Source organism: Medicago truncatula, chromosome 5 (assembly GCF_003473485.1).
Source record: "Medicago truncatula cultivar Jemalong A17 chromosome 5, MtrunA17r5.0-ANR, whole genome shotgun sequence".
Classification (NCBI taxonomy): Eukaryota; Viridiplantae; Streptophyta; class Magnoliopsida; order Fabales; family Fabaceae; genus Medicago; species Medicago truncatula.
The window spans coordinates 41,696,358-41,715,199 of record NC_053046.1 but is presented as its reverse complement, the minus strand read 5'-3'; the positions used below and the strand labels follow the sequence as shown (position 1 = coordinate 41,715,199).

The following is an 18,842-nucleotide window of genomic DNA, read 5'->3' as shown; positions in this document are numbered from 1 at the left end:
ATATTCAATTTCCAAGTTTAGTAAGCCAAAAAAGAACATTGCTATCAAGTTATGTTTAACTTCTCGAGTCCGCTTGGTTAGTTGAGTTCCTAAAGCAACATTTATTCTTTTACAAAATTATTTTAGTTTTGTTTTATTCTGGATTTGATTGGATGAGTACAACAAAATCAACTCATCTTAATCAATTTGTGGCATTAATTTTTTTCTTCATCAAACCAACAATTTATTTCAATCAATTAAATCTTTTTACCAAACTATAGTTTTCTACAACAAAAATTATTTATTTAAAAGTAACCAATATACACACATTTTTTTCATCAAAAACCACCCTTCTTTAAATTTTCATCGCATCAGAAGGTAACTAAGCGAAGGTTTTTGTGTGCTAATGTTTTTATTTCTTTTTAGAAAAAACTCTTATCTTTTTTCTTTTTTCTTTCTTTGGTAGATTAGAAGTTGAATTATTATTATTTTTTTACAAACAAAACTAAGATATATTATCAAAAAGGGAGAGCTCTACTCTCTAGCACAAGGTGTGCAAAGAAGAGCAAAGCAAAATACAGCAACATATCCTAAATATATACAAAAAAGACAATCAACCAATGCCTAAAAAGACAAGAGGTTGATGCCACCACATAATGATAACCAAAAAGAAAACATACATTTTTAGCTTTCAACCAATGTAGAGAAGTAATTTTGATTTTTTTTCTAGAAGCTGCGTAATTGTTTTAGCATTGTTAAAGAACAGTTTGTGATTCCATTCATTCCATATCACCCAAACACTACAAAACCAAATAAATTGCAAGAATGATCGACGGGGTTTAAAGTCTCCCGAAGAATAAACGAACGGAATAAAATGATTCATTATATATTAGAGATCCACTGAATACACACCAATCCAAGTTTTTATATGTTGTCATAACTCACTGAAAGTGAGACAATGAAGTTGCAATGGTATCACTGAAAGTGGTTAGTCTTCTTTTTTTAGGCAGTTTAAAAAAAAAAAAAAAAAAAAAAACACTTGAAATTCATAGTTTCTGATTTCTATTTTTGAAAAATTTGTCATGATAGATTCTGAATTGTTCCACATTTTTCGAAAATGAAAAATTTATAATAAATTCTTAAGTTTCGAATTTTTCAGTGATCTTTTTACAAATGAATTTGATTTTTTATTTAAATATTTAATAAGAGGTACCTTTTTTTAAAATAAAAAAACCACATGATTCGTGGAGTATAGAAAGCAACTTATAGGGTGTGAAGTATAATCTTATCTTTAAATTGTGTACTTGTCTAAATGCCCAAAAGGCCTAAACCAACTACTATGCAACCCGCCTACCATAATTTTTCAAATATTACTTTTCCTACCCTCCTCTGTTCTCGCGCGCCCTGCAAAAAACACAAAAACCGGATTATATAATCTGAACCAGATTGTTAGCAATTTTCGGATTACGAAATCCGAAATATTACGATATTTGATTTTTGTGTTTTTTATGTCAAAGGTCTTTGCAAAGCAATTGCAGGGTTATAAGAATGGTCAACAATGACCATGACACCACAAACACTCCTAAAAAACTAAAAAAAAATTGAAGAAAATGTAACATTCTAACGACACTTCAAAAGGATCTGACTTCGGCCAAAAAATATGTAACATGCTAAATTTGGACCTTGATGTTTTGAATGTATCAAACTTATATTTTGTAAAGTTTAGATCGAATTAATCTCTCTTGCCAGATTTTGATCGAGAGAGAAGTAATATCTAATGAAATATTAATGTATTTTGAATTAAATTTGAATAATACTATTTCATATAGTCCTTTTTATAAGAAATAACTGGATCAATAAAAATTTATGTATTTGGTATATATTATGAATTAAATTTATCAATTTTGGTTGACCACTTTTCTCTTATAAAAAAGACTAGATGGAGTATAGTAATTTGAATTAACCACCTATATGATCAGATTAATTACATGTGTGATTTGTGATAACATGTCAAAGATAAAATCATATGTGCATTCGTGCACTGTACATGTATTATTATTAATATTCCCAAACAAATTGAAAGTGGTTGGACATGCATGCATCCAAGTTTCTTCTAGTAAAATATTTCTTTCGGGTTTGGTTCATGGTATTTTTCCATAAGTTGTAGTAATTAAAATCAAACTCCTTGTCATTTCAACGTGATATTTGTATTATGAACGTTTTATACAAGGCAAATTCTATGGTACATTCAAATATTTGAGTGTACCGATACATCAAATTGTTAAATTGTTAATCAAATGAGTTATTTTTTTTGAAGAAATCTATCATTTACAATTATAAAAATTAAATCTTATTTACCAAAAGTGTCGACGAAATAAAATTTAATTTTTTTGAATTTTTATTACTCATAATGAAGATTATTGATTATTTTTTATGAGTAATGTTAAAAATTTAATATAATTATTATAAACAATGAAATTATGTTTTTCTTCTTATGAAATGATGTTTTCTAAAGGATAACCTTGACAAATAGCACTTTACTTCCTAAAATAATCATAAATTTATCAATTTATGAAGCAAGTACCAGTACACCCCAATTTGTGAGGTGTACCGTAGAAGTTCCCTTTATACAATGCTTTGAGCAAATAAAAAAAATGTACGTAGTTTGAATTTCAAATTACACACAAAATACAGCATATATATAATATGTTTGGTATAAAATTGTATCGAAAAGAAAAAATCTTAGTATAAAACGTTTGTAGCATATGCTTAAACTACAACAGTACTTAAAAATGGAGGCAACTGAGATGGTTTAGTGGCGGCGGTTCCAACTGCCGTAGAATGCAAGTGGTTGCGGTTCTTTTCCGATATAAATGTTCCTTTGGAATAGCGGTTTTTTTCAGGTATAAAATGCTCCTCTGGAATAGAATGAATCTATAGAGTTGAGTTTTTTTTTCTTAAGAAGTCAAATTAATCTATCTAAATTGACTCAGGTAAGAATCAAATCTCAAACTTTGAGATTGAGAAGAGCACAATCTAAAGTTTCAAGTCAATACAACCATACCCATTGTAATCTATAGAGTTGAGTTCTTTATGATTGCAACTTAAAACCAAACACGCTCTTATGTACTACAAGTTTGCGCAAACATTATTATTTATATGAGCACAACAAGCACTGATTTGTTTTGGATTCGTTTAACGATTATTTTGTGTTTGAATACAATTTTATACGTAGGAGAAACATGATCATATTCTTGCATAAAACTAAAACAAATTAATTGATGGATAGATAAAATAAATATTATGAAAAATGATAAAGATAATTTAAGGCTAGATTTTGTACTTAATTTTTTTGGTGGTGGATTTTGTACTTAATCAAACAAAATAAATTGTTTTTAAGCACGTTACCTTATATAACCATAACCATATCATGCAACTTCGCAATTAATTATCATTGCACTAACATGCATATTCTTGGATCGTATCATAATGATGTTGCAAATTCAATTTTATGACTTAACTTGTAGGATACAAATATGTATGAAGTCAAAAATATTTTTCCTTTTCGACTTATCTTATAATTTCCTTCTTATATTAATTTACAAAGAATCTTGTATTTTTCATTCATATCTTACCAAATACTTTTTTTGGCTTATATTTTTGCAAATCAAATACATTTGTCGGCCATTTTGAGTTTTAATTTTTAGAAAAATCAAATGAATATAACAACTAGGTTAGTGAAGGTGACGTGCTCTAACCTCTAAAGACTAAAATATCAAATCTATATCTACCAATGAGTTAATGCAATTACTAACATTATATTTCAGCCCACAGATGCAATATAACCAGGAACCACTATTCCAGCACCTTGTTTTAGTTATTTTCCATTTTTTTTCTCTCTACCTTATCTGTACAAACTATGAGCCAATCAACTATTTGGATTTTGGCTCATCACCATCTTAATTGAAACACAAGTATGGCTAGTTTGTTTCATGTTAGTTAAGATGAATGATTTATACACCTAAAATTAATTAAGATTTTGAATGTAGTTGTAATTCCTTGAATTTTTGTGTGGTCTTGGTCATTAGTTTTTTTGTGGTCCTATTAGTTTGTTTTAAGTGTTATCATAGAGTCATCATTTGTCTAAATAAGCTTGAGTGGTTTAAACAAAATTAACTATTAATATTATACATTAATTTTCAATTCAAAATCATTGGATCGAGAGGGTCGGGTGTCTTTCAATTTAATTAGAAATTTTAAATTTAAATTCAATTATAAGAATACAACAATGTTAAAACTTTTAAAGGAGATATTGACCATCTATTATGGTTGTATCTGACTCGAGAGACCAAACTCTACGGTTGCATGTAGAGAATGTATTTTTACACCAAAAAATAATTATTTAATTTTTATAGTTTTTGTAATAATAAAGGTTAAGGCTCAAGAGATCTTGTTGTTTAAAGATCTCAATCCATTCCATTGGAGACAAATATAATTTTCTTTTACTAAAAACAAATATAATGTTGGTAAAAAAAAAATTCAAGTAACGTAGTGGTTAAAATCCACCCTTTTAAGATAAATACGTGAGGAGTCCAGAGTTTGAACTATAACCCTTGCATATACAATACAATATCTTTGTCAACTGAGTTATGTTTAAAATACGATAATAATATTTATTTTATATGAATCAAAGAAATATTCCAGTCCAAAAGAAAAAGAATGGAAGAAATTAATTATTTTCCCCTATTAAATGAATTGCTCACATGTAAGGGAACCGTATCCAAAGACTTGTATATCTAAACTTTCCTTTTTTGTAAGGAAGATCAAAGAAATAACAACTACAAAATAGGATGGATGGCCAATTCAACCAACCCTCAATTAACCTTTATTTAATAATGCTCTTCAAGTAACTTTTTTTTTTTTGAGGGAAAAAAAAACCATATAGTGTTTAATTTACATCAACAAAATCATTTCAACCAATGGTTTGAGGGCCTCCTTTGACCAATAAAAACTACATTACTCTCTTTTTTCAGAACAATAGTCACATTTGTAAAAATATTATCTCAAAAAAAGTATCACTTTCAATTTTCAATATGGTTTTAATTGATAATTTTCAATTGTACCATTTAATACTTTGTGCATAACTACTATTTTTCACTTCATGACAACAGTGAAAAATAATTATTGGTTATAGTTCCTTTTATTTGGGTAACCAACAAAGTGACCCCTAGACCCTAGCAGTCAAATTGGAAGAAATAAATTAAAATTAATACATAATTTGGTGGTAATTGAACTACCATGTGTGTTTTTTGTTTCTACCTTTTTTCTTATGTTCTGTTTTTTATATACAACATTTATGTGTAGTGCTACAAGTATATTACTTTAAATCTAAGTCACAGTAGTACTGTACTTCAGAGCTTTTATTTTTCATGTCCATATTACAGGGCGGTTCAAATATTTTTGCCTATTCTATGTAACAACTAAATGCTGCAACAGTTTATGAAATTTTGTAGCTAAGGGACTTGTTTAACTTTCAAAATTTCAGTGAGCTCAGAAGCAACAAAATTGATACACGTAATCAATTACTCACCATAGTTATTTCAAAAATATCTTAAAATATAAAAAACTTGACATCACTTTTTACACTACTTATTTATAGAGACAGACAAAAAAAAAACTTTAAAAAATTGTTTTGAAATATCTATTTTATCATAAAAATAAAATATGAGGTGTGAAGGCTTCCAAATTATTTTTATATTCAAAAACCATAACTCAAATACTATAAATGATCCTTATTCAATCGTTGTATGTATGTGCTTATATACAAACTTATATCTATAAATGTTTGTCTAACTGATTCATTTTGAGGCAACACATCAACATCATTCTTAATTATCCTATCAAATTGAAAATGACTATTACCATCACTTCACTAACTATGAACAAATGGTTTTCTAGAACAATAGAGGCAATAACAAAGTGTCAAGAAGTTCTTTTTAATAGTTCTGCATTTGAGAAATTCATGAAAGCCATGGAGAGATTTCTTTTTGCTGCATTCACTTGCATTTTAGCACTAGGTATGTTACATTTTGTTTCTCTTATGTATATTATATATTATACTATGTTATTGTTATATACAGAATATTATACATATCTTATTATTTATGCATGTTTTGTAAAGTCTTTGAAAATTGTTTGTTATGAACCTTAGGAGGGTCAATAATAGGAACAATAGCAGGAGCTATCAAAGGTCAGACCACAGAAACTGGTTTTCTTGATGGAGCTGGAAAAGGAGCAATTGCAGGAGCCATTGCAGCCATAGAACTGATGAGTTTTGCTTCTGTGGCTGAGCCATTTTCCAAGGTAACAATTATCTCACTACTGATTATTTATGTAGCTTTCACACATTTGACTGAATGTATATTGCTTCGACACTGACACATGTGATTACATTCGATAAATTTTGGTGTGGAATTGCAGGTTGCGTTGTTGAGAAGTTTATTAAATGGGAAAGTGTTTATGGAATGGATATGTCCAACTGTTGCACAAGCTTATTTGTTTTATGTAAGTATTAATCAATAAAAAGCTTACTAAATGTGAAATTAATTTATTAGAATCAAAATTTTAGTTTACATTTTGTATAACACATATTTTCAGATAAATTCACTAGAAACAGCTTATGGAGCAGTGCTTTCAGATATTTATGACGACTTGGGAGTTAAGGGGATGCAACAAAGTTGTATTATGAAGCTTCCATGTCAGCAATTCAGCTCCAACAAAATGATGAAATTATACAATGAATCATGTTGCTCAATTTGCATCCAGGTGAGAAACAAACATCTCAAAACCATGTGAATATTTTTTTTGGTAATATAAAGCAAACACATGTTGATTTTGGTTAAAGACATTTCACCAAAAAATTCATATCAGTTATTGATATTAGTTTTGAGCTCTAAAAATTTTAACTTTTTTCTAGCCTCTTAATTGTTAAAACTAACAATGCAGAGGATAATATAACAAAAAAAAAAATCCCAATACAAAGTCATCACAATGTTAATTAATATGTTAATTTACATAAAAGTGTGAATGTGACATGTTGAAGTTGTTCATGAGACCATGGAGAATAATTGTCACATTAAATTGTTGATGTGACCATCTGGTATATAAATGTAATAGGGTGTCATTTTGATTTGCAGGATTTTGAGAATGAAGAATTGGTGAGATTACTTCCAAAATGTAGCCACATTTTTCATTTAGAGTGCATTGACAAGTGGCTAGTACAACAAGGATCATGTCCTATTTGTAGAACTTACGTTCCTGACCATATTAATTCGTGAATAGTTTCGTATTTGTTGTAAAATAGATAGGTTAAGCAAATTGGGAAATGATAAATACAGTGACAAAAATTATCAAGAAAATTTTAAGACAGTGTATTTGCCAATATTTTTTCTTAATTACACATCATTACCTCCCTGATTTCCATCAAATAACAAATTTAATTGGTTGAGACTTATTCTTAATAAATTCTTGATAAAAACTCTCTAGATAAATAGCAATGCTCTAAGCAATTATCGAACATTAAGCTCGTATATAAATTTCTTTTTACTATAACTTCGTATATGACTTGCTAACATTTGTTAGTAAAAAAGAAAAACATTTCCGTCTATTACTAAAAAAAATGTTTCCAACTTGCTAATGGTATCTGCAAGTTAGTACATATGGACCTAAAAAAATTGTAATATTGCAACGTTAGTGGCTGCGTTTACTTATGAGTCCAATCCTCCAACAATATAATGAGCTATGTCAACTATTTGAGCAACCGTCTATGTAACATCATCCCACACTTTGAGATTGCGGTCCTTCCATAAAATCCAAACAAACTAACGATATGAGTTGCAAAGTCCGGCGTGAGACGTTCTAACTACAAAAAAATTAATTATGAGGTCGTACCGGTTTTGTTGACAATATGTTGAATGTTGTTCTATAAACCAATTGTAAACCAACCTTGCATTGCAAAAGAACTAAGTAAAAAAACACATGATCCAAATCATCAACAGAAGAATCACAACTAACGCAATTTGTAGGGTATTGAATACATTTATCCTACAAGCAAACTCGTGTGGGCAAACAACGACGACACATTTGCCAAACTAAATTTTTTAATTTCGGAGGGATGTTTAAATGCCAAATGTCGGACCAGAAGCATGGCCTTTGAAGATGAGATATGTCCACCAAACCCTCCATACAGAGCATGTACACACTTTTTACGGAATACTTCACATCCTTTTCGACTTTCCGAATCAGTTTGTCATCAAGTACCTCTGTTCAAACAGAGGAGTCGCATAATAATATAAGCAATAGCTAGGCTGAAAATTTGATGAGCCAAATCATGATTCCAAACCTTGCATGAGAGGACACCGTCAAACTAGCAAGGGAAAAATTACGGACATGGGATGATCCTGGCATATTATCATCAATATATATGCGCACATTAGATTATTTAATTTTCAATTGTATAAGATAGTTCGGGTCTCATCTATTTTAACTAGTTATGGAACCAGATTTAACTACTAGTCGTGAGAGGAATTTTTCATCGTATATTATAACTCTATCCAACTCGAGATATTAGTATTTATAGATGCAAGAGAGCATATCCTATTTCGTAAATTATAGTATTAAGGAGGAATTAATTCATTGGCTGCGGATGATAAAGGCAAGGCAATTAGGCATGGCAACAAAACCCATACCCGTGGTTACCCGCCTGAACCAAATTCAATTTGACGGATTTTTCCCGTTTTGACTGGGTTTGGGTATGGGTATGGGTTTTCCCCGATCCCAAAACACGGGTATGGGATGGGTAACGGGTATATAGTTACCCACCCCGAACCCATACTCAAACCCGTCCCAAAGGTAAAAAATTATTTTATGTTGATATGTTATGTTATTTTGTTTGATAATTGTCATGTTAATAAAAACTACCATTGATATTTAAAGGATCAACTAAATCATTTTGTCTAACAAATGTGAAAGTGAGCTTATTGTTGGATAATATATTACAACGTTGCTCTTGGAGATGCAAAAAAACTTCTATTTTTTATTAAAAAAATATTCAATGCGGGGACAGGGATGGGGCGGGGATACCCGAACCCGCCGGGGACGGGGATGAGATTCAATTTCTCATCCCCGTTGGGTATGGGTAGGGTAACAGGTAAGTATATGAGAATCGGGTATGGGGACGGGGAAGGTAAAACCCATCCCCACCCCGCCCCATTGCCATGCCTAAAGGCAATTATATATGGTGTCAACGTTTATGATATGCTCTCGGAATTAATTAAATATATGATCTCGCAATTACACCCATGATGGAGTGCACGTTGTTAAAACTTGGAAGAAGAAAAAAAAGAGAGGAAGATTAGGATCGGAATGACAATTAATGTGTAGCCATGCAAGTGGGAAAAAATAACACTGCAAATGTAAGCTCATGCCCACAGTTTCAGCATTTTTTATGCGCAAGTCATTGTTTCCCGGTCTTCTGCCAAGAGTATTGAGTATCATTAGTTGGAATTGTTGAGATTTGGATAACCCGAATGCAAGTACTATGCCATCCAAAAAGGCCTGACGGCGCAGTTTATTACCTGCTTGCCTTGTGCAGTTTATATATTGTTTATTATGTGGAGTCTTAACCATCATTACGTGATGAAAATGTGGATGATGCAATGTAGAGTATCATGCATGGGACCAGTACTATGCTCAAATGTTTCGTTATAAACCTCAAATTTACTGTTTTAATTCAATCAAATAGAGTAGTGAAAATCTATCTACTTGCAGAGCATTAAGTATATATTTGGTATCACTGTGCGTGTGTTTGAATCACGACAACCTACTATGATTTTATAGAAGCTACAAAGTGTAGCTTTTGAAAAATCATGGTGGGCCACCTTGATTCTGACACACATGTTGAACAATAATTTTGATGAGTGAATTGCTTGTTGCACAATAATTTTGATGAGTGAAAGTCCTCAGCTCAAGAGACATATGATGATGGCCACTCTTATGTACTCCTATTTCTTGAATTGGAAGTCCTAAACCTTCTTCTATATGATACACATTGGAAATCAAGCTAAAATGATATTCATCAAGTAGGAATCGATTAAAAAAAAATTAGGGTTACTCTCACCTTGCTAGAGTTTTTAAGAGTGAAAGTTCATACAATGACTCACACCTTAATAGGGGTGATTACATTTACATGTATTGTTGTTTTCAAAACTTGAGATGAAATTCCAATTTGCTTTACATATGTGATTATCAAAGAATCCACTTGGTCTAAACTTCCCTTTATTAATGAAAGGAAGATCAAGAAATACAAACTACAAAACAGGATGGATAGCCAATCCAATTATCCAACCCACCACCCTCACTTCAATAATTTTTTTTTTTTTTTTGTGACAATGCTCTTCAAGTAACTGTGTAGTGTTTAATTAACTTAGAACATAAGAATTTCAAAATCATTTCAACCAATGGCTTGAGGTCTCTTTTGACCAACGTGAACTATATACAATTATGAATCACCTATAGTGAAGCACCATTTGGTTTTAGTGAGGGATTTTGATTTTGATACTACTTTGTCTCTTTGTATTAAGAAAAGTAAAATGTGTTTTTGTAAATACATGTTAATAAAATCCCTTCTATGCGTATGTTTATTCAATTTAGAGTTAGACTTTTCAACTTCTAACATAAATTAGTAGTATTAAAAATACTTGCATAAAAGCGCACCTAACACCTCATTTTTGCACACATCCAATAAAAAGATTCTAGCACACTAAATAAATAAAATTTAATTAAAATTTAAAAAACAATAAATAAAAAGTGATTAAAATTTGAAAAAAGTCATTTCGTCTTTCTTCTTTTTCATGGAAATTTTTCCTTCTCTCTTAGAAGAACACGACCACCATGGTCCCTACGTCAGAGCCTCCGTGATGCTGCCCAATGAATATCGAGCAACCACCGCTCTAGAATCGTGGTTCAGCCACGCTTGAAATTGAATGTCGACAACCTTATAAAATAATGCAGATTGCATAATCGAAATCACCGTCCACAAGGGTGTTAAATAAATAACACATGTTTATTTTCATATTATTTAGAATCAAATTGGAGATAAATTGTTGAAACAAGAAGATGACTTCAACCGCATAATGGGAACTTGAAATACACGATATGTAACAATATGGAGAAGAACGATGACCGTTTCCATTTCTCATATTAATTAATTTTTCTAAAAATAATAATAATGATGTGTCATGTTCTTATCTGTTGTTTTTAAAGTCTACCTGTTATGTTCGATCCCAGACAAGTATTTCTCATAATATAAATATTTGAATTCTTACTTCCTCCGGTCACTATTATAAGCAAAAGTTCACTTTTTAGATTCATTTATTGAATGAATCTAAAAAGTCAACTTTTACTTATAATAGTGACCGGAGGTAGGGATGGGAATAGGTCAGGCCGGCCTACAGAGGTCTATGGCCTAGCCTACGACAGGTCAGGTCAAGCTTTTTTCTTAAATAGAGAAGGCCTGGGCTTTTCTAGAAGTCTATTTAGCTTAAAAGGTCAGGCCACAGACCATTCAAAAAGCCTCTTAGCCTATTAGGCCGGCCTATTTAAGTAAATATGAATAATATTATTTATTATTATATTATATTTTTCACTTTGAATTAAAATAAAAATTTGTTAACTTGTTTTAGAAATTTAAGCTTGTTAGTGTACATTAATTTTTTGCATATTTAAATGTATTATTATAAACTAGAATTGAAATATGGTACAATATATAGTCAACTTCCCTAAAAACTGATGTTGATTATCATAAGAGAGTTTAATCTAATTGATATATTACTTCGCTAGTATATTTAAACTTAAATATCACATTGTTTATTTAAAGATGTTCATATGAAATGGCTTTTAAACAGACTAGCAGACCATATCAGACTTTCAGAAGGTCAGGCTCAGACCTAAAATGTAAGTATATGACAAGCCGTAGATCAGGTTTAGGCCTTCAAAAAATTTGACAGACTAGACTCAGACCTTGCAAAGTCTAACTCGACTCCCTAACCAGAGGGAGTATGTGTTGGAACAAAATGTGTTTCACAATGAACCTTATTAAGTTTTGATGATAACAAGGTATTAAAAATTGTCAATTGGTTATTACTAATAATTGTTCAAGTGTACAGGACCAAAGGCTACTCAAGTTATTTCAATAGGTCTTGGAAGAACAATGGAAAGAAAAAGAAATTCTGAGCATCTGAAGAAAACTGCTCCTGAAGCTAAACTGCTCCTGAAGAGATGACGTCATCAGAAGCAGAAAGTCATCAGAAGCAATATTTTCATCAGAAGCAAAAGTTTTCATCAGAAGCAATATCTTCACCAGAAGCTACTTTTGATCCTTTAATCAAACTGAAGATTCAAAGTTGCTGATTCTCAATTCAGTCTTATCAAAGAAGAACGAAGAACTGAAAGGGAGGTATCAACGGATATATGGATAACACTGAGCACTTGTCTCTCATTAATAGAGTTGACAAAGTACAAGTGTACAACCACTACCTCCACTACTCTGTTTTCTGTCTACGCTACAAGACAAAACAACAGCCATGCCTGCAGAATTTGTACAACTCAAGATGGGAATGAATTTGAAGTTTATTCTTCAAAGGACTACACCCAAATCAGGCAAAGGATCACTGGTGGATAATCAAAGGATTTCAAACGACTCTTTAGACGTGCTGATTATCTCAACGTCTCTTTCACGCCTCTATATAAAGGAGTGAAGACTTGAAGATAAAACAGAGAGATACATAAGTTCAAAAGCGCCAAAACTCTGTCAATTTGATTCTACAAAGCACACTGAATTTCTGCACTGATTTGATACATCTTAGAAATTCAAAGTCTAGAGTCTTTTCTGTATTGTATTGTGAACACCACTGATTGTATATCAAGTGTTCAATTCAAACTCAATTCTCTGTATTTTTGTTTGATTAGAAGTCTCTCGCCTGCGTGCTTGAGCATTAGAAGTCTCTTGCTTAGTGCTTGAGCATTGGAAGACTCTTGCGTGTGTGCTTGAGCATAGTTTTGTGAAGTCTCATACTTAGAAAGTATTGAGCAGTTGTAATCTTTGTGATTATAGTGAAATCTCCTTGGAAGTGCAAGGGGGACTGGACTACTTCCGTGTTGTGGAAGGAACCAGGATAACTGCTTGTGTCTTTGTCTTTCTTTTCTCTGCTCTGTTCTTTCCGCTGCATATCTGACTCTGATCATTTCATCAGAAGCAATCAAACTGCTTCTGAAGTTTTATCAGAAGAAGTATTATTTAAGAGAAAAAGAAAACACAATTCAACCCCCCCCCTTCTTGTGTTTTTCACCTTCAGTATGTCCATATAAGAATGAACTGCGCTCTCTTACCCCGTCTTGATTTATCTACTCATACTCACACAAACTTTATGACAACAGCAAAAAAAAATTATTAGTACACTACATTTCCTTTTATTTAGGTAAGCAACAAAGTAACCCCCTAGTCCCTTCCCTTAAAAAAAAAAATTTCTATCATGTACAAATTTGCACATGTTAAAAAATTTAAAATAGTAACTTTGCATTGGAATTTGAATATTTTGTATCAAATATATAACTTTTTGTTAAATAATTGTTGATTTCAATAAAAACTTACTACTTCTAGTTACCTTAACATGTGCAATATTGCACATGTTAGACAAACCAAAAAAAAGTACTCCCTCCGTCCCTAAATAAGTGACCTAGTTGACTCTGACACACATACCAATGCATATGTTTTATCTTTGATATCTTCAATTCTCTACTAAAAAAAATTATAAAAATTTAATATTTTAAAAATACTCATCGAGACGAATCCAACAACATCTTACATGATATTATTTATCTTTGTGAATTAGTAGAAAAGTATAGTCAAAGTATGTCAAATCAATAATGTATATTGTCAACTGAGTCATTTATTAAGGGACGGAGAGAGTAACCCCTAATCCCTAGCAGACAAATTGGAAAATAAACCAAAATCAATAGTGGCGATTGAACTACCATGTGGTTTCTTTCAACATTTTTCTTGGGATGTGTTCTGTTTTTTTTATCCAGAACATTTTTGTTTGTGCTACAAATATTTGTCTATAAGTCTATGTCACGTACTGTACTTCAGAGCTTTTATTTTTCATGTCAATATTACAGGGCGGTTCCAATATTTTTGCCTATTCTATGTAACACCTAAATGCTGCTTCAGTTTATGAGATTTTGGAGCTAAGGAGAATTTTTTATCTTTCAAAATGTCAATGTTCTCAGAAGTAAGGAAAGGGATACACGTATTCAATTACTCATCACTAAAATGTTAGTTATCTAAAAAATATCTTTAGAATTTAAAATGTTGACATCACTAATTATTGAGACAAAAAAAAGTTTAAAAAATGCGTTGAAATTTGTATTTTTATCATAAATTAAAAAAAGAGGGTCTAAGGGCGGCGATATTAATTTTATATGCAAAAATCATAACTCAAATACTATATATAGCACTTAGATTCAATAGTTATAAATATGTGTTTGTACAAATTTATATCTATAAATACTTGTCTAACACTACATCTACATCATTCTTATCCTCCAAATTTAAAAATGGCTATTACCATCACTTCACTAACTATGACAAGATATTTTTCTGGAACAATAGAAGCAATAACTAAGTGTAAGGAAGTTCTTTCTTTGAAGGCATTGAATGCCATTGGATGTTCTGTATTTGAGCAATTCATGAACGTTCTGGAGAAGGTTCTTTTTGCTACATTCACCTGCATTTTAGCACTAGGTACGTTCCATTTTGTTTATGATTAGTATATATGATTTGTTTTTGCTACATAATATTATACATGTCATTATTTAAGCATATAAAATCACTAAAAATAGTGTATGGACCTTAGGAGGGTCGATAATAGGAACTATAACAGGAGCTATCAAAGGACAAACCACAGAAGTTGGTTTTCTTGATGGAGCTGGCAAAGGAGCGATTGCAGGAGCCATTGCAGCCATAGAATTTATGAGTTTTGCTTATGTGGCCGTGGGTGAGCCATTTTCCAAGGTAACAATCATGGCGGCCATTTATGTAGCACCGACTCTCCTGATCGAATAAGTACCGTATTTGATACTAACATGACACGACCCTGATATATATGGTTACATTCAATCTTTTTCAATTTTTGTATATTTTTATTGGCGTCGAGGTGTTGGTGTCAATATTGTGTCATGTGTCTATGCCCATGGCAAAACATAGTGGGTGACTAAAACTTACAACTATTTTACATTTTTATTGCTTTATCCCCTTACTTTAATCCAATTGAGATGGTGTTCTTCTCAACTATTTTTTTTTTTTTTTTTTGGTGTGGAATTGTAGGTTGCTTTGTTGAGAAGTTTACTAAATGGAAAAGTATTTACGGAATGGATATGTCCAACTGTTGCAGAAGCTTATTTGTTTTATGTAAGTATTAATAAATAAATAAAAACCAAACTTAATGTGAAATTAATTTATTAAAATCTCCTTAAAAAAAACTTATTGAAATCAAAATCAGCTTACATTTTGTTAAAATTGTTTGTCATCTTCAGATAAATTCACTAGAAACAGGTTATGAAGGAGTGCTTTCAGATATGTATGACAACATGGGAGTTAAAGGGATGCCACATAGTTGTATTATGAAGCTTCCATTCCAGCAATTCTGCTCCAACAAAATGATGAAATTATACAATGAGTCATGCTGCTCAATTTGCTTACAGGTCAGAAAACAAAAGAGATTAGAGTCATATGAAAGTTACTAATGATTTTTCACCTATAAATTGTAGGGTCAAAGATTTCTTCTCCAAAATCTTCATAATTCATATTAATCATTTATATTTTAAGCTCTACAAGCTTTCAACTTTTTTTCTTCATTTAATAGCCTCTGAATTGTTAAAACTCAATACATAGTATTCACTCCTCACAATGTTAATGTGTTAAATTACATAAAAGTGTGAATGTGACGTACCAAAATTGTCGATGAGACCATGGGAAATAATTGTCACATTAAATTGTTGATGTGACCATCGGGTAGATAAGTGTATTGGATATTGGATGTCATGTCAAATAGGCAAAACTAAGGGCCTGTATGAAAGAGTTTTGGTTTTTAGTTTTTAAATTCTATTTTATAAATCAGTTTTAGGAAACTGTTTTGAAAAAGAAATCAACAAAAAAATTTGTTTGGTAATCTCAATTTTGAAAACTGTTTTGGTGAAGTCTGAAGGAAAAAACTTGTTTGGCAAATGAATTTTCGAAATATATTTTAAAAACATAAAAACTGGAAATTTGTTTGATATACAAAGATAAATTTTACTTTTTTTTTAACTATTCTCTTTTAATCTCATTTCAAAATAAAAATTCTCTTTTCTTCTTAATATACCGTCCAAACAATAAACTTTTTTGTTAGGTCAAAAGTTATGATTGAATAAATCACAATTTATGTTTATTTAATTAAATATAATTTAATTAAAAATTGTTATTCACAAAATAATTAAATTAAATATAATTTAAGTTAAAGGGATATTTGATATATATGTTGGAGCGCGAATTCAAATATAAAGTTATATACTTCTATGCCTTTAGAGTGTACGAATTTTGCCATTAAACAGTGTAGAACAGAAATAAATGAATGGGTTAAATATGTTTTTGGTCACTATAAATATATCAACTTTTCGTTTTAGTCCCTCTATAATTTTCCTTCAACTTTTAGTCCCTATATAATTTTGAATCACTACTTTTGGTCCCTATTTTAAAGTAAATTTTAGTATTTTTTTTAACGAAATTGTACATAAATGTGTAGAATATTGTAAAAACATTTCCCAAAAAAATTAGAATTTTTTAAGTAAACATAAATTAAATATGAATTTTTAACCATAAAAAATATAAAAATTCATATTAAATTTATGTTTTGTTAAAAAATTCTAATTTTTTTTGGGAGAGATTCATATAATATTATGAATTTTTCTAGAAAATTTGATTCAAAAATATGAATTCTACATATGAGTTAACTTTAAAAGAGGGACCAAAAGTGAAGATGAAAAATTTTTAAGGGACTAAAAGTTGAAGGAAAATTTTAGAGGGACTAAAACGAAAAGTTTGTATATTTATGGAGACCAAAAACATATTTAACCCTAAATTAATTACCAATGCTTTCTAACCTTATAAATTTAATTAACAAATAAAAATATTTTTTTGTCAAAAAATAAATAATTTTTTTTCATATATTATAAGGATTTAATTAGTATTTTTTGTGTTAACTTTCCGGCTCCTAGAGAAAGGGGATACTAGTAACTCGTAGTTTAGCAGGGAGATAAATAAAATCTGATCAATAATTATTCTAAACATGAATCAAATTCAGATTCTCTCGAACAATACGTCATAATGTGCTCATTTTAGTTAAGAATTTAATTAGTAAGCACCGACAATGTAAAACATTTTTATACATACATTCAATCAAATCATTTTATGATATCACTTTTATAAGTTAGTTACTAAAATATACTAAAATATTTAGTAAAATACCATACCTATTTTCATGTTGTGGATGGATGCATGTATAAAAATATTTTACATAGAAATTAATTTCATATCACTATGAATTGAAAATAGTTGTTTCAAAAAGAATTAAAAACATAACAAATTATTTATTTATTTATTCTCTAAAAAAATAACAATTTATTTATTAAATAAAATAAAAGACACAATTTGCTAAAAAAAAAAAAAGGAAAATACCCCTTAGGCGCTTACGGTAGAACGAGCGGTGCACACTACCAATAGAAATAGAGCAATAAGTGTTGAGAAATGAGATAGAAACAAAAGATTTTACCATTAATTACAGGTTTGCCATTAATGAAAACTGTGCATTTTCTCCGTATTTTCTGTTTTTGGCAAGAGAAAAACAAAATTGAAAAGCAAAACAACCTTTAGCTGTTTTAGTTTTTTAGTTTTAAAAATTGATAAATGGAAAACAATTTCCAAAAACACTTTTCTAAAACTGTATTACCAAACAGGTTTTTTATTTTTCAATTTTTAAAAACTTAAAAACTGTTTTTGAAAAGTAAATCAAACAAGCCTTAAATTTTCTTTTATAGGAACATAAATTTATCTTATACAATTAAATTAACTCTATTATCTTTACATTATAATTTGCAGGATTTTGAGAATGAAGAATTGGTCAGAATACTTCCAAAATGTAGCCATATTTTTCATTTAGAATGCATTGACAAGTGGCTAATCCAACAAGGATCATGTCCCATTTGTAGAACTTATGTTGTTGATCACATTAATTCGTGATAGTTTGGTTTTTTTGTTGATGTATAATAGTTTTGTTTTGAGCTTCGTCCCTCTTTGTAAAAAAAAGTAGTTTCGTTTTTTTTTGTTATAAAATATGGTTAGTCTATGCTTTGTTTTGTGGTAGAATTTCAATTTTTTTTTTTTTTGTTGTGTTCAAAGACGTGGTAGGATAGAAGGTATAATCGCAAGCTTCTACTTTGTTGCACCATGGCGTTGAATTAGTTGTGAAACAAACATGCGCCAATCAATTGTTGAGGGTCATAAATAATATAATTTCAGTAGTAATTTATATTTTGGTCATTAGTCTATTACTTCGGCTCATTAGATAGATTTAGAAATTGTCCATATGTCCTCGTGAGCTTAACTCAGTTGACAAAGACAATGCTTAAAATATGTAAAGTCCGAGCTTTGAATTCCGACCACCACAAAAAAAAAAAAAATATGTCTATATATTTAGATTAACACTCGTATA

At 30.2% G+C, this 18,842-nt stretch overlaps 2 protein-coding genes across 2 annotated transcripts; both read left to right on the top strand.

Annotated features, from left to right (window-relative positions):
- The first annotated feature begins 5,810 nt into the window (after window positions 1-5,810).
- LOC11431530 (NEP1-interacting protein-like 2) lies at window positions 5,811-7,398 on the top strand. Its single transcript, XM_003617497.3, has 5 exons — window positions 5,811-6,056; window positions 6,191-6,342; window positions 6,460-6,543; window positions 6,637-6,804; window positions 7,176-7,398. The coding sequence occupies exons 1-5, from the start codon at window positions 5,891-5,893 to the stop codon at window positions 7,314-7,316; spliced, it is 711 nt and encodes a 236-aa protein (XP_003617545.1). The 5' UTR covers window positions 5,811-5,890; the 3' UTR covers window positions 7,317-7,398.
- A 7,193-nt stretch (window positions 7,399-14,591) lies between these two features.
- On the top strand, window positions 14,592-18,622 carry LOC11435458 (NEP1-interacting protein 1). Its single transcript, XM_003617494.4, has 5 exons — window positions 14,592-14,839; window positions 14,952-15,109; window positions 15,422-15,505; window positions 15,631-15,798; window positions 18,230-18,622. Exons 1-5 carry the CDS (start codon window positions 14,653-14,655, stop codon window positions 18,368-18,370), a joined length of 738 nt encoding a protein of 245 aa, XP_003617542.3. The 5' UTR covers window positions 14,592-14,652; the 3' UTR covers window positions 18,371-18,622.
- The last annotated feature ends 220 nt before the right edge of the window (window positions 18,623-18,842 follow it).